The sequence below is a fragment of the Narcine bancroftii genome, chromosome 1 (genome assembly GCF_036971445.1).
Source record: "Narcine bancroftii isolate sNarBan1 chromosome 1, sNarBan1.hap1, whole genome shotgun sequence".
NCBI classification, from domain to species: Eukaryota; Metazoa; Chordata; class Chondrichthyes; order Torpediniformes; family Narcinidae; genus Narcine; species Narcine bancroftii.
The window spans coordinates 397,774,539-397,789,447 of NC_091469.1; the positions used below are offsets into that span (position 1 = coordinate 397,774,539).

General features: G+C 42.0%; 1 protein-coding gene and 1 long non-coding RNA gene across 2 annotated transcripts in view; both read right to left on the minus strand.

The window, feature by feature from the left end:
* Positions 1–2,912: 2,912 nt before the first annotated feature.
* LOC138753169 (uncharacterized) lies at positions 2,913–5,573 on the minus strand. Its single transcript, XR_011351018.1, has 2 exons — positions 5,502–5,573; positions 2,913–3,124 (listed from the first exon to the last, which is right to left on the minus strand). It is a non-coding gene; the product is annotated as an uncharacterized lncRNA (long non-coding RNA).
* Positions 5,574–14,099: 8,526 nt separating this feature from the next.
* Positions 14,100–14,909, minus strand: part of vwde (von Willebrand factor D and EGF domains) — a 223,544-nt gene continuing 222,734 nt past the window's right edge. The window contains 1 exon segment of the mRNA XM_069929982.1: positions 14,100–14,233. Coding sequence (XP_069786083.1) covers positions 14,100–14,233 — 134 coding nt within the window.

The window sequence follows — 14,909 nt, forward strand, 5'->3', positions numbered from 1 at the left end:
AAGGGGAAAAACTTTAGGAGAAATGTTAGAGGATGCTTTTTCACTCGGAGAGTCATGGCAGAATGGAATGATCTTCCAGAAAAGATAGTTGCGGCAGGGTCCCTTCTGTCATTTAAAAGGTTGGATGTGTACATGGATGTGAGGGGGTTGGAGGGTTATGGGCGGAGTGCGGGAGGAAGAGCTAGTGGAGTTGTTCAAGTGAACTGGCACGGATTCGAAGGGCTGACATGGCCTGTTTCTGCACTGTAAATGGTTATATGATATTCTGGCATGTCTTTTTTTCATATTAATGGCAATATGATTAATTATCTCTGTAGCACTAGTTCAGGAATGCAGTCCAATTCCAATGTCAACACCGTTTTTGTTTTGAAGTTCCAGTAAGCCAAAGTGATCAGAGTATGGTCGGTCATTCTGAGCTAAATAATATGCAGATGGAAAATTTGAACAAGTTCCTTTTAGATACGAAGCATTCATGGTGTCATATAATTTTCCAAGAGCATCTTCACGAGCTATATTTTCTTCTTTTTTTTAAACTTTATTTATAAATATAATTATATTACATTCAATTGTAATTTTAAAAAAATGATTACATGTGGTAATACAATTCCAACCCCCTCAACCCACCCTCCCTCTCCTAAGCCCCCACCCCTAAAAAAGAAAAAAAGAAAAGGAAGAAAAAACTGGAGAATGCGAAGAAATGAAAAATGTATACAGTAGAATCTATTTAAGATTACCAAGAAGTGAGGTCTTCAGAGAGTCAATCATCCATGCAAACCAAAATTTTGTAAATATGGGCTCCATATTTTCAAAAAATATATATTTATCTCTCAAATTTTCTCTAATGGCAGACAACTACAAAGTTCAACATGCCATCCTTCCATGCCTAAATTTATTTCTGACTTCTATGATTAATTCTATACATTTCCTAGCAGCTACTAAAGCAATTAATACAAATTCAATTTGATAAATATTTAAATTTAATTTTAGCCTTATAGGTTTAATATTACTCAGTTTAAAAATAACATCGGGTCCTGTTGGAATTTAACCCCAGTAATTTGTCCCAAAAAAAATCACCTGCTCCTAACCAAAATTCTCCAACTTTAGGACATTGCCAAGTTAAATGAAAAACAGTTCCAACCTCAGATCTACATCTAAAACATAAATCTGATATGACAGGATTTAATCTATTTAATTTTTGCAGAGAGAAATATAACTGATTCAAAAAAGTTATATTGAACTAACCTCTATCTTACATTTATACATTTAGTCATATTATTTTTACACAAATCCATCCAATTTGAGTATTTAAAACTAATTCCCATCTTAATTTTGATTTATGCACCCTAATTTTGGGGGCCTTAGTTTGAAGTAACTAATACATTACTGAAATAAATTTATTTACTCTGATTTTAGAAACCAGTAATTCTAATTCACTTTGATTAGGTAACATCAAAATTCAACCCATATTGCCAGATTTTTTTTAAAAAAAGCATGATAATAACAAAAGAAAGTATTACTAGATACATGAATTTTTTTCCCTCATTTTTTCAAATGTTATAAATCTCCCATCCTCAAAATAATCTTCAATCCTCTTTATACCCTTCCATCTCCAAATCCTCAAGAATTGGTTCTCCATTGAAAAAGGAATGAGCCTATTTTGACAAAGGCGTTTTTCTAGATATTAAACCTTTCATACCAATTTCATTATCAATGTTATTCCACAGCTCAATCAAGTATTTTTAAAATAAATGATTCCCTACTTCCAAATAAAAGATTAGAATCACATTTATAAATAAAATCCTAGGGATCCATATCCCCATTGCATTAAATTCAACAGAAGTCCAAAGTGGAATACTATCTAAATTAAACAATACATTTATAAATCTCAATGGAGCTGCTTTGTAATAATTGTTAAAATGAGGAAGATGCAAACCCCACCCCCACCCAACTCATATTTCCAAGTCAATTTTTCTAAAGAAACCATTCTATCTTTCAATAAAAATTTCCTAACCACCATATTTCAATCCGTAAATTTTTTTTTGAAGGAATTGGAATGAGAATTGATTGAAAAAGATTCATTTTAACACAGTTAACTCTACCAATTAAAGTAATAGGTAAATTATTCTTTTTTTTAAATCAGCAACATTTCAATTAAGCAAGGGTAAATAATTCAATTTATATACATTTTTTAAAGCATCAATTCTAATAATTAAATATTTGATATCTATATCTGGCCACCTAAATGTTGTGGCTATTTTGCTATCTATATAATCACCCACAGCTAAGGATATAATCTCACTTTGTTCCCAATTAATTTTATAACCAGACATTTCCCCATATTCTTTCAATCTAATCTGGAATTGTAATAAAGAATTTTTAGAATCAGTTAAATAAACAAAACATCAGCAAATAAATTAATTTTACATTCTTCTTGATTCACTTGAGTTCCCTTGATCTTTAAATCCTGTTTAATATGCTCAGCCAAAGATTGAATTGCTTAAAAAAAATGCTGGGGACAAAAGTCAATCTTGTCGAATTGACCTAGTTAACGGAAAAGAAGCAGAAATTTGTCCATTAGTAATAACTTTTGCCAAAGGGTTTTTGTACAAGGCTTCAACCCAATTTATAAACGTAGAACCAATACCAAACCTCTCCAATAATTTAAACAAAAAGTTCCATTCCAACCTATCAAAAGCCTTTTCTGCATCCAAAATTACTGCTATACTACGATCTCCTCTTTTCTGAATTAAATTAATTAAGAAAATTAATCTTACAATATTGTCTGCAAAATACAATTTTTAATAAAACCTGCTTAATCCATATGAATTAGATCAGGCAAATATTTAGATAATTTATTTGCTAACTGTTTTGCAATAGTTTTATTATCTACATTCAATAAAGATTCGATAAGATTTAGGATTTAACAATTCTTTATCTTTCTTTGGTAGAACTAATTAATGCCTTTGGTAAAGAGCTAGCAATATCTTGAACACATAGAGCAGCATTGTGAGCTTTTCATAGTTTGTGATCGACAAATTTTTCTGAGGTTCTTCAAGCACGTACTTCGATCGGCTCCATAATAGGTTACTTGATACATCTACCATTCATTTGACAGCCTCAAACCCTGAGAAATGAAAATGTTAGATTGCTTATGTTTGTACATACTTTACACCCAAGTTTATCATCCTTGAAGTCTAACCAGAGGTAAGTTTCCTTTGTTTCCCACATTTCTTCAGTCCAAACACCTGAACAGGGATACAAGACTGACTTCGAATCACCATTACTTTCAGAACTGCATTTGAACCAGGTTAGAAAATTGGAACGAGAGGCAAGCGAAACACAGCTTTTATCACTTTTTCTGTTATCACTATCAGTCTTCTGTATCTTATTCTTGCTACACCCCTGAGCCTGTTTGCGAAAGAAAGAAGTTAACATTTGCTTTGAAGCCATAGTGAGAAAAATTTATATTACCAAGTAATCCATGGACCACCGGCCACCACAGATGTAGCCTTACTAATGCAAATGAGTCTTAATCAGGTGTAAAAATAACAGAAATAAAGCCAGGATGACATCGGGTTGCCAGTCGGGCAACTTCATTATGTTAACGAAGGAGAATGAAACGGTCAATCGAGTGAAGGTACGAGTCGAGGTAAGCCATGTCCACACATCCTAATAAACTCATATCAAGATGGGAGCATGGACTTGAGGATATTCTGAAAGCAAGTTGAAAAACAGCTGCACTTTACCCCCCCCCCCCCACCCCCCACCCCAGGTCACTAAGAAAATTTAATAACAACATTCAGTTCTTCAATGTTTCTATGGGAAATGAACAAAAATCATTTTAAGGCATTTAGGGGAAAGTACAGGGTAACTTTCCACATGGAGAGTGAAGGGTGCCACAGGTAGTGGTAGTAAAGTGAAGAGATAAAACACAGAAGTCTGTGGACACCATGGTTGAAGTAAAAACACACAATGCTGGAGAGACTGAGAAGGTCAAACAGGGTGCTTTATATAGCAAAGGCAGAGACATTTTGGGCTTGAGCCCTTCATCAAAGTATGAGAGAATGTCAGAATAAAAGAATGGGAGGAGGAAGGGGGTGGCAGGGCAGGAGATGATAGGTGAAAAAGGGAGGGAGGGGACAGCAGCATTGTGAGGTGGGATGGAAAGCCAGGGCTGTGAAGTTGAATGGGAGGGGGAAGAAAAGGAAACTAGATTTAGTGGAAAGCAGTGAAGTCAATGTTCATGCCATCTGGTTGGAGGGTGCCGAGACGGAAAATAAGCTGTTGTTCCTCCAATCTGCAGGTGGCCTTGATACAAGGCCATGGACAGACATGTGAGTGCGGGAATGTGACCCAGAATTTAAGTGGTTGTCCACTGGGAGATTGCTGTGGTTGTGGAATGAGGGGACATGCTGAGCGAAGCGATTTCCCAGTCTGTTTTTATAGAGAATGCCACAAAGGGTGCACCGGATGCAGGAAATGAGTCTTCTGGATGTACAGGTGAAGTGTTGTTTAACACAGAAGGCCTGTTTTGAGGCCCTGGACCGTGGTGAGGGATGAAGTGTGGTAGGTTGCACCTCCTACGGGCATAGGGGAAGGTGTCAGAGATGCGAGGGGTGAGGAGGGATGAGGGCATCTTAGAGTGGCCAGTCCCTGCAGAAGGCTGAGAGGGAAGGAGCAGGAATGATGTGTCCACTGGTGGAATATTGAGGTAAGTGCCGGAATTCCCAGTGGATGATGTGTTGGATGTGGAGGCTGTTGCGGTGATAGGTGAGGGTGTTGGTTGTGTCTGGGGGCAGAAGGGGGTCAAGGCAGATGAATGGGAAATGGAGGAGATGCGGGTGAGGGCTGAGTCATCAGTGGTGGAGGGGAAGCCACTTTTGTGGAAGGCTCCTTTGCACCACCCTCGCCTGGATGCGGAGATTCAGCATCAACTCGCCCTCTTACTGGCACAGCTCCAAACCTCGCCATGGCCTGCAGTGGACCCCTATATTACATCTGCCACCAGATTCAACCGCTGGCTCTACACCGACCTGGCGTCCATCAAGAACCGTAAGCTCGCCTCCCTCGAGACTGCAGCCGCTGCGACCCTCCGCATGGATCCCCCTCTCGGCCTCCTGCCCTCCGGAACTCCTAAAGCCACAGCTGCCAACCTGAGCTCCAGTCTCAGCAGGCCCACCCGGCGGAGTCCCCCACGCCACAGCCGCTGACCTGAACACCGACCCCGGCCGCCTACCCCCCCCCCCCCCGAGCTCCTAATGCCTTGGCTGCCATCTCGAGCCTTGACCTCCCTCGGGAGCTCCTATCAAGTTGGCCCCTCACCGGCACACCGATATCGGCCATGAAACTCCCCACGCCACGGCCCCTCACTCCCACCCGAGCCCCAGTCACAGATCCCATGGAGCTCTCAACACCATGACTGCTCACCACAACACCGACCCCCATGGATTTCCCAACGCCACGGCCGCTCACTGCAACACCAACCTCGACTCCTTACTCACCAGAGCTCTTGAAGCCTTAACTTCCGACTTCAGCTCTGCACCTGAAGTAGATGATGCTGGAGCCTCCCTCACTGACTCGCACCACATGGCTCCCGACACTGGCTCTCACCAGAGTTCTGATCAAGCCACTAGATTCCACTCATGTACCCCTTACTACTACTTCCCTATCCTCCCACGCCCCTCCCTCCCTATCCCAACCTCATCTCTTCTCCCCCAATGTCCTCCACCCTCTGTCCTCCCCAGCCTTCCTCCTCACCCTCCCCTCAACGCCCTCCATGACACTGATCCCCACTCTAACATCTGTTTGGTTTTTACTATCCCTTCTGACATTCCCCTCTCTGTTCCCCTTCGCCCACACTCAGTGAGCTCCATCCACGCCATGATGCCGCTCTTCTTCCATCACCTCCATCTCCAGGCCCACTTCCATAACCGCAACTCTCCCACGATCCACCCAGGATCCTTTCTCCCCTTCAAGCCGCCTTCCTCCTCCTCGTGGACATGTCGTCCTGACCAGCTGCCGCTGTGGACCTCTTTATTTCGAACTGCTGCTGAGACATTAACCGTCTCAACTTTACCAGCCCACTCTTCTATTCCAACCTCACCTCCTCAGAACACTCTGCCCTCCACTCTGTCCGCAACAACCCCAACCTCACCATCAAACCTGCTAACAAGGGTGGTGGGGCAGATGTGTTCTGGCGCACTGATCTCTATCTTGCCGAGGCCAGTCGACAATTCTCAGATGCCTCCTCCTAGCGACCCCTCCCATGGGACCCCACCACCAAACATCAAGCCACTTTCTCCAAAACCATCTCCAACCTCATCACCTCTGGTCACCTCCCCTCTATAGCTACCAACCTCATTCTCTCCCACACCCGCACGGCCCGTTTCTACCTTCTACCCAAGATACACAAGCCCAACCATCCGAGTAGACCCATTTTTTTCTGCCTGTTCCTGCCCACTGAACTAGTTTCATCCGACCTTGACTCAATTCTTTCTCCCCTGGTCCAATCTCTCCCCACCTACATCCGCGACGCCTCACATGCTCTCCATTTCGTTAAAGACCAGATTCGCTGATCTGAACTACCTCATCTTCAGGATGGCTTTCCAATCCCTTTATATCTCTATCTCCCACACAGAAAGTCTGAAGCTTCTTCCTGGACCCAAGACCCGACGAGTCACCCTCTACAACCACCTCCCTCCATCTGGCAGAACTTTTTCTCGCCCTCAATAACTTCATCTTCAACTCATTCCACTTCCAGCATTGTGTGTGTTTTACTGATCGTCAAGATGACACAGTGGTGGAAAGATGGGGATCATCTCCAGGTGGAAGAGATTCAGTTTAGTTTGGTGAGGAGTTCGGCGCAGACATCTGGTGTTGGCGTTGTTTTTCTGTTCTTTGAATTAGTACCTCCATCCTTCCCCCAAATGCCCTGATAACGAGTGCTTTTTTAAATGATGTCTCTGAATATTATCCCTGCACTCGGAGGCAAATTACTAGCCTTTTTGGAAAATTTTCAAACTTGTGCTTCTATAACTGTGGGCACTCAATAATTGTTGCCTTGGGCTCCACTTACTGCAATTGGCACATACTCAGGCCGTCTGAGGATCTGGAAGAAAAAGAGAAGATGCCCAGCATTTTCAGTCGGTAAGGCTGCACCGAAAGACGAGTCATTTCGGGTCGAAGACCCTTTGTTAATAGGGGATTTGTTGATTCTTATTATTTGATAAATGTGATCAAATCAGAGGTCACTAAAACACAATTGAAGATTTAATCCAGAACGTATATCCACATTTGTTTTTCAAATTTGCAAAACATTGATCCTGAAATTGGTGAATCCTCGAGCTATTCGAGCAGGGGTGAGCAAACTACAGTCTGCGGCCGATTAGAATGCACCCTCTTAAAAATAAATTGCACTGTCCGCACATTGCACTTCTTAGTTTCAAGACTTGATGGCGCTGTCGTAGTTTTAAAAGTTTTACTGTATTCATTTAAATTAAAGAGTTGGAGCGACTTCTTCAGTACAGCTACTAAATCAGCACTCATACAGTGGGTGAGTCAACAAAAAGACTTCATTTGAGTTTTACATGCTTCTTTTAGATCTCTACCGTCCCAGGTTCCACGGGAGGGGGTGTGGGGCTAACCAATGTGTCCTGACTTTGCACGGTGCACCGCGGGACCTTTAACCAGGTGAGTCCCTCGCGGTCGGGTCTGAGGCTCCACACATTCACTGAAGAGCCGCACCGGCAACAGTTCATAATACCACGCTGGACGGAAATGCCTTCTAATATGTGAGCACATCATGTCAAAAGTTGGCATTGGAATGTCAACAGTTGAACTGTTCAGTAGTAGATAATTATTTTTATACGAAATGAATTTTCGGTGGCACAGGGGTTTGGGGATCAAAAAGCACCGTTTATCTTGCAGTGTAACTGGTCGAAAATTGATGGACTTGTATTTTTCTGGACAGGCTCACACAACCAAAAATGTTTGGCTGCCCCCATATTAGAGTAACCAATGGGATACATTGCCATCTGCTGGTTCATGAAGGGAAGCTGATAAACCCATTTTGTATTCCTGCTGTTCGCTATGAAATCTGTTTGAGTACTTGATTCAGTGCACCAGCTGCCCCCATCCCTACTTTGGATTTGAATGTGCATTCTTGCTCGACTGTGGTTGAAATTCAGCAATCTGGTAGCCAGCAGTAGCCCGGGATTGAGTTTGATATGTTTGGTACAGCTACATTCCTGCTGTTTGCAATGAAAGCAGTTTGAGTACTTGATTCAGTGCACCAGCTGCCCCCATCCCTACTTTGGATTTGAATGTGCATTCCTGCTGGACTGTGGTTGAAATTCAGCAATCTGGTAGCCAGCAGTGGCCCGGGATTGAGTTTGATATGTTTGGTACAGCTATATTCCTGCTGTTTGCAATGAAAGCAGTTTGAGTACTTGATTCAGTGCACCAGCTGCCCCCATCCCTACTTTGGATTTGAATGTGCATTCCTGCTGGACTGTGGTTGAAATTCAGCAATCTGGTAGCCAGCAGTGGCCCGGGATTGAGTTTGATATGTTTGGTACAGCTATTTTCCTGCTAGTTGCAATGAAAGCAGTTTGAGTACTTGATTCAGTGCACCAGCTGCCCCATCGCTACTTTGGATTTGAATGTGCATTCCTGCTGGACTGTGGTTGAAATTCAGCAATCTGGTAGCCAGCAGTGGCCCGGGATTGAGTTTGTAATGTTTGGTACAGCTATATTCCTGCTGTTTGCAATGAAAGCAGTTTGAGTACTTGATTCAGTGCACCAGCTGCCCCATCCCTACTTTGGATTTGAATGTGCATTCCTGCTGGACTGTGGTTGAAATTCAGCAATCTGGTAGCCAGCAGTGGCCCAGGATTGAGTTTGATATGTTTGGTACAGCTATATTCCTGCTGTTTGCAATGAAAGCAATTTGAGTACTTGATTCAGTGCACCAGCTGCCCCCATCCCTACTTTGGATTTGAATGTGCATTCCTGCTGGACTGTGGTTGAAATTCAGCAATCTGGTAGCCAGCAGTGGCCCGGGATTGAGTTTGATATGTTTGGTACAGCTATTTTCCTGCTAGTTGCAATGAAAGCAGTTTGAGTACTTGATTCAGTGCACCAGCTGCCCCATCGCTACTTTGGATTTGAATGTGCATTCCTGCTGGACTGTGGTTGAAATTCAGCAATCTGGTAGCCAGCAGTGGCCCGGGATTGAGTTTGATATGTTTGGTACAGCTATATTCCTGCTGTTTGCAATGAAAGCAGTTTGAGTACTTGATTCAGTGCACCAGCTGCCCCATCCCTACTTTGGATTTGAATGTGCATTCCTGCTGGACTGTGGTTGAAATTCAGCAATCTGGTAGCCAGCAGTGGCCCAGGATTGAGTTTGATATGTTTGGTACAGCTATATTCCTGCTGTTTGCAATGAAAGCAATTTGAGTACTTGATTCAGTGCACCAGCTGCCCCCATCCCTACTTTGGATTTGAATGTGCATTCCTGCTGGACTGTGGTTGAAATTCAGCAATCTGGTAGCCAGCAGTGGCCCGGGATTGAGTTTGATATGTTTGGTACAGCTATATTCCTGCTGTTTGCAATGAAAGCAGTTTGAGTACTTGATTCAGTGCACCAGCTGCCCCCATCCCTACTTTGGATTTGAATGTGCATTCCTGCTGGACTGTGGTTGAAATTCAGCAATCTGGTAGCCAGCAGTGGCCCGGGATTGAGTTTGATATGTTTGGTACAGCTATATTCCTGCTGTTTGCAATGAAAGCAGTTTGAGTACTTGATTCAGTGCACCAGCTGCCCCCATCCCTACTTTGGATTTGAATGTGCATTCCTGCTGGACTGTGGTTGAAATTCAGCAATCTGGTAGCCAGCAGTGGCCCGGGATTGAGTTTGATATGTTTGGTACAGCTATTTTCCTGCTATTTGCAATGAAAGCAGTTTGAGTACTTGATTCAGTGCACCAGCTGCCCCATCGCTACTTTGGATTTGAATGTGCATTCCTGCTGGACTGTGGTTGAAATTCAGCAATCTGGTAGCCAGCAGTGGCCCGGGAGAGAGTTTGATATGTTTGGTACAGCTATGAAGTTTTAAGTTGCTCCAGTGGTAGTGTTCGACTTCATGCCTGACTTCAGCAAAATGAACTCTGCCTGATAGTCGAAACCTCCTTAACAGTGTAAAGCCAGAGGTTTTGTTAGTGATGCTTTCAAACGCCCATATAGATGAGTGAACCACTCTTAATTATTTAAATGTTGTTGATTCTTCTGACAATTAATACAGGGCACAAAATCTAGTTGCAGATTAACATTACTGTCAGTTATTAATTGTAAAGGACTATTCCAATTTCAAAGAGTACAGACCTAAGTAATTGGCCTAAATTCTAAAGGCACCGATCGAGGAAGATGCTGGAGACTGTTTGCTTTTGTGCCCCCATACAATAATCCTTTTAATGTTTAAAGCCATTTCACCTCCATTAAGCAGCAGATGATTCTATAAATTGTTCATTTCCTTTGCATAAAATTAATCTGCTTTAAATGATGCTTTTTACTTCTTTGAACCTGAATCCATGTGCACTTACTTTACAATTTTTATGATTATTTTTTAACATGTTAGTGTCACCAATAGGTCTGGTGTTTATTGCCCATCTACAATGAAAAGTTGGTGATGAGTTAACTTCCAGAATCACTGCACTCCCTCCCACATTCCCCTTTGAGGGTGGATTTACACCCAGCAATCATGAAGGACCATCAATATATTTTCATCCAGGATGATGTTTAACTTAGAGGGGAGCATCAGCTGAGTCTATATAGTGTCACATTCAATGTTAAATGTTGTCTATCTTGATTTTTTTCCACTGTTTGGTCCAATTTCTGTGTGGAGAATTTCCATCCTGTTTTTGCTTATGCCACCTTGCCTTAATACCTATCCAGTGGGTGTTTCTACATGTATTTATTGTTAGGATATGAGCTTCACTGATGAGCTGCCTTGTTCGTAAAGTTTGTGTGCTCCCATTACCATCGAGCTGAGGAAAGAGCTTCAGGATTTTTGCATATTTTCTTGATGTTGCTCCATTTCCCTGTACGAGCTAGTTTTGAGTTGCAAGGTATTAAATTATGATTCAATTGTTGTTGTGGCATAATCTATGGATATTGAGTTCAATATTGAATTGGTTTGTTCTGAATGGTGTTGAATGTCTTGAGTTTCCAAAATATGATTCTGAAATGTTTAATTTCAGAATGTTTAATTTGTTTTGTGGATTTTCTGATTTCTCTGTAATGTATGTGGCTAAATTCTATGACACTATAACGTTTTTTTTTAATGACTATCCTAAATGTAAAGTTCTGTCAACTCCCATTTCAATTGGTAACAGATACATTACTGCATTTAGTAGTTTTACTTTGGGAGCATACAGAAGCAGTCAGAACAGGAGATTAATATAATTTACTGAGATTCGTCATCTTGCTAGATGCTCACAAGTGCTGTGCGAGTCCCCACCAATGCGGAATTTCTGTGGGAGGAGGGCTGAAGAAACTGACCTTCTGCATCCAGGAGTTGGAGTGGATTCTAAGCTGAGTTTTAAAATTAAAAAAAAAAATGTATTTCCAGCCATTTAGACCCATGCTGTCCAATTACACCCAAATTAACCTAGGACACCATACGTTTTGGAGGGTGGGATGAAACTGGAATACCTGGAGGAAACCTACGCAGACATTGATAGTGTCATATTTGAACCCAACTCACTGGCACTGCGCTAACTGCTATGTTAACTATAACCTCTGGTGATTTACCACTGAGGCTTTGCCCTAACATTCCCTGGCAGGAATGCACATTCAAATCCAAAGTAGGGATCAAAGGTTTGTGTCTCTGACAGCCAGAGTCAGAGGACATGGTTAAGGGTGAAAGGGTGTTGCATTGTCCTTTGAAAATGCAACACCTCACACTTGTTTCCATAAAATTCCTTCTGCCGTTTTTCAGCCCATTTTTTCCTGGTCCAGATCCCTTTGCAAACTTTGAAACTTTCTTCGCTCTCCACAGCACCTCCAATCTTAGTGTCAACTACAAACATGTTGATCCAATTTACCACATTATCATCTAGATCATTGCTATTGGAATATTTCTTAAAATAATCAAATGATGAAAAGTATTTAAATTAAAAAGCAACACAAAATCTAAACAAACTGTTAAAATATTTTTTTAAGTGAAATACTTAAAGTAGCTGTGTGCCTTTTCCTTTAGGCATAGGTTCAAATTACCCCTCCATAAATCTTCGTCCGCGAAGCCAAGCCAAGAAGAAGAAGGTTCAAATTACACTAAACTGTTCTGGTCTAAAATTGAGACTGTGGTTGAGGAAGGTATCTGTACCCCTCAATTGCGGGCTGGAATCTGTATCAGGTGCAAGGTGCTCTCTGCTGCTGTATGTTGTGCAAGAGTGGCCCATAATTCACTTCTGCACTGCAGCAGTGGCTTGCACAGTTTCTTCCGCAAATCGGAGACATGGTGTCTGGAGAGATGTGACCATAAGATATAGGAGAAGTAGGCCATTAGCCCAACGAATCAGCTTCGCTATTCCATCATAGAACCATAGAGCATTACAGCACAGAAACAGGCCCCCTTCGGCCCTCCTCATTTATGCTGAACCATTTTTCTGCTGTATCCCAATAACCTGCACATGGTCCATAGCCCTCCATATCTTTCCCATCCATGTACCTGTCCAACTTTTTCTTAAATGTGAAAATTGAGCCTGCATTCACTACTTCAGCTGGCAGTTCATTCCATATTCTCATCACTCTCTGAAGAGGTTCCCTCTCATGTTCCCCCTAAACTTTTCCCCTTTCACCCTTAACCATGTCCTCTGGTTTGTATCTCATCTATCCTCAATGGTAAAAGTCTATCTACATTTATTCTGTATATTCCCCTCATAATTTTAAAAACCTGTATCAAATCCCCTCTCAGTCTTGTGCACTCCAAGGAATAAAGTCCTAACCTGTTTAACTTTTCCCTTTAACTCATTTCCTGAAGTCCAGACAACATCCTAGTAAATCTTCTCTGTACTCTTTCTGTCTTATTGATATTTTTCTTGTAGTTAGGTGACCAAAACTGTACACAATACATCAAATGTGGCCTCACCAATGTTTTATTACAACTTCACCATAACATCCCAACTCCTATACCCAGTACTTTGATTTACGAAGGCCAATATGCCAAAAACTCTCTTTACACCTGTTGACACCACTTTCACGGAATTATGTATCTGTATTCCCAGATCGCACTGTTCTACTGCATTCCAATGTCCTATCATTTACTGTGTATATCCTTTCTTGGTTTGTCCTTTGAAAATGCAACACCTCACACTTGTTTACATTAAATTCCTTCTGCCATTTTTCAGCCCATTTTTTTGCTGGTCCAGATCCCTTTGCAAGCTTTGAAACTTTCTTCGCTATCCACAGCACCTCCAATCTTAGTGTCAACTACAAACTTGTTGATCCAATTTACCACATTATCATCTAGATCATTGCTATAGATGACAAACAGTGGTCCCAACACCGATCCTTGAAGCTCACCACTAGTCACAGGCCTCCAGTCAGAGAAGCAATCATCCACCACTACTCTCTGGCTTCTTCCGTCCACCCATTGTGAATCCAGTACACTACTTAACCATGAATACCTAGAATCTGAACCTTCCTGAATAATCTTCCATGAAAGGCCTTACATGCAGACAACATCCACAGCCTTTCCTTCATCAAATTTTCTGGTAACCTCCTTGAACACTTGAATAAACACTGTGGGTGTAGGCATGCGCTTGATAGCATCAGTGTTTTGTAGATCTGGCTCTCGACCATGTTCTGGATGCACTCGAAAACCATCGCCTTTGATGTGGGACAGAATGCAATCAAGGTGATCAAACAATTCTCGAGTGTGTGCTCCCATTACCATTACCATCTAGGTACACTGTAACTCCCGGAACATTGTTCAACATTGTGTCTATGATCTGTTGAAAGGTAGCTGGAGCAGTCTTCACTCCGAATGTTAGACTTGTGTATCTGAACAGTCCATGGTGCATGTTTATGGTTAGCAATTACTTGGATTCGCCATCAACTTCCACTTGTAGATAAGCCTCTACTAAGTCAATCTTCGCAAAGCATTTGCCACCATTCAGCTTAGCAAAGACATAATCAGACAATGGCAATGGGTATTGATGGGTGTCTAATGCTGCATACAGACCAGTTAAAAAAAATAAGCACACAGATGTATGGACCCATTCGATTTTTTTTTCACCATCACAATAGGTGCGGACCATGATGAGTAGATGACCTGTTCAGTTACTCCTTCATGTTGCAGCCATTCCAATTCTTGCTCCACTTCTTGCAGAGCTGCATATGGGACAGGTCGTTTTGGCTTGGAAGTCAGTTTTACATTTGGCAGAAGACAGAGTTTCACCTTCGTTTTAGTGTACCGTCTAAGGCCTTCGCAAAATACCATTGCATGACGTTGGTTTAGCTGTACCAACAACTTTTGTGGGGTATTTGCCGCTTGTGGGGTATATGCCATTTGCAACTTGTGACAAATATTGTTGAATGGCTGATCCAGAAGGTTCAACTTTTCAATCTAGTCAAGACCAGTGAGATCGAGGGTAGGATATTTTACCAGATAATACATTTCCATTTCTTTCTGCGTTGTTTAAGTTGATAGGACAGTCAACTAAACCTAACAACTTTAGGATCCCCCCGTGCCGTGTTTTCGGTTGAAGTCACCTCTGGCTGACCAATCAGTTTCCACGTTTTCTTTGATATTAGGGTAACGTCAGACCTTGCATCAATTTATAGCTTCACTGGGATGCCGTTAATGTGCACTTTCACGTATTTCCTGCATTTGGTGTTAGCCACCT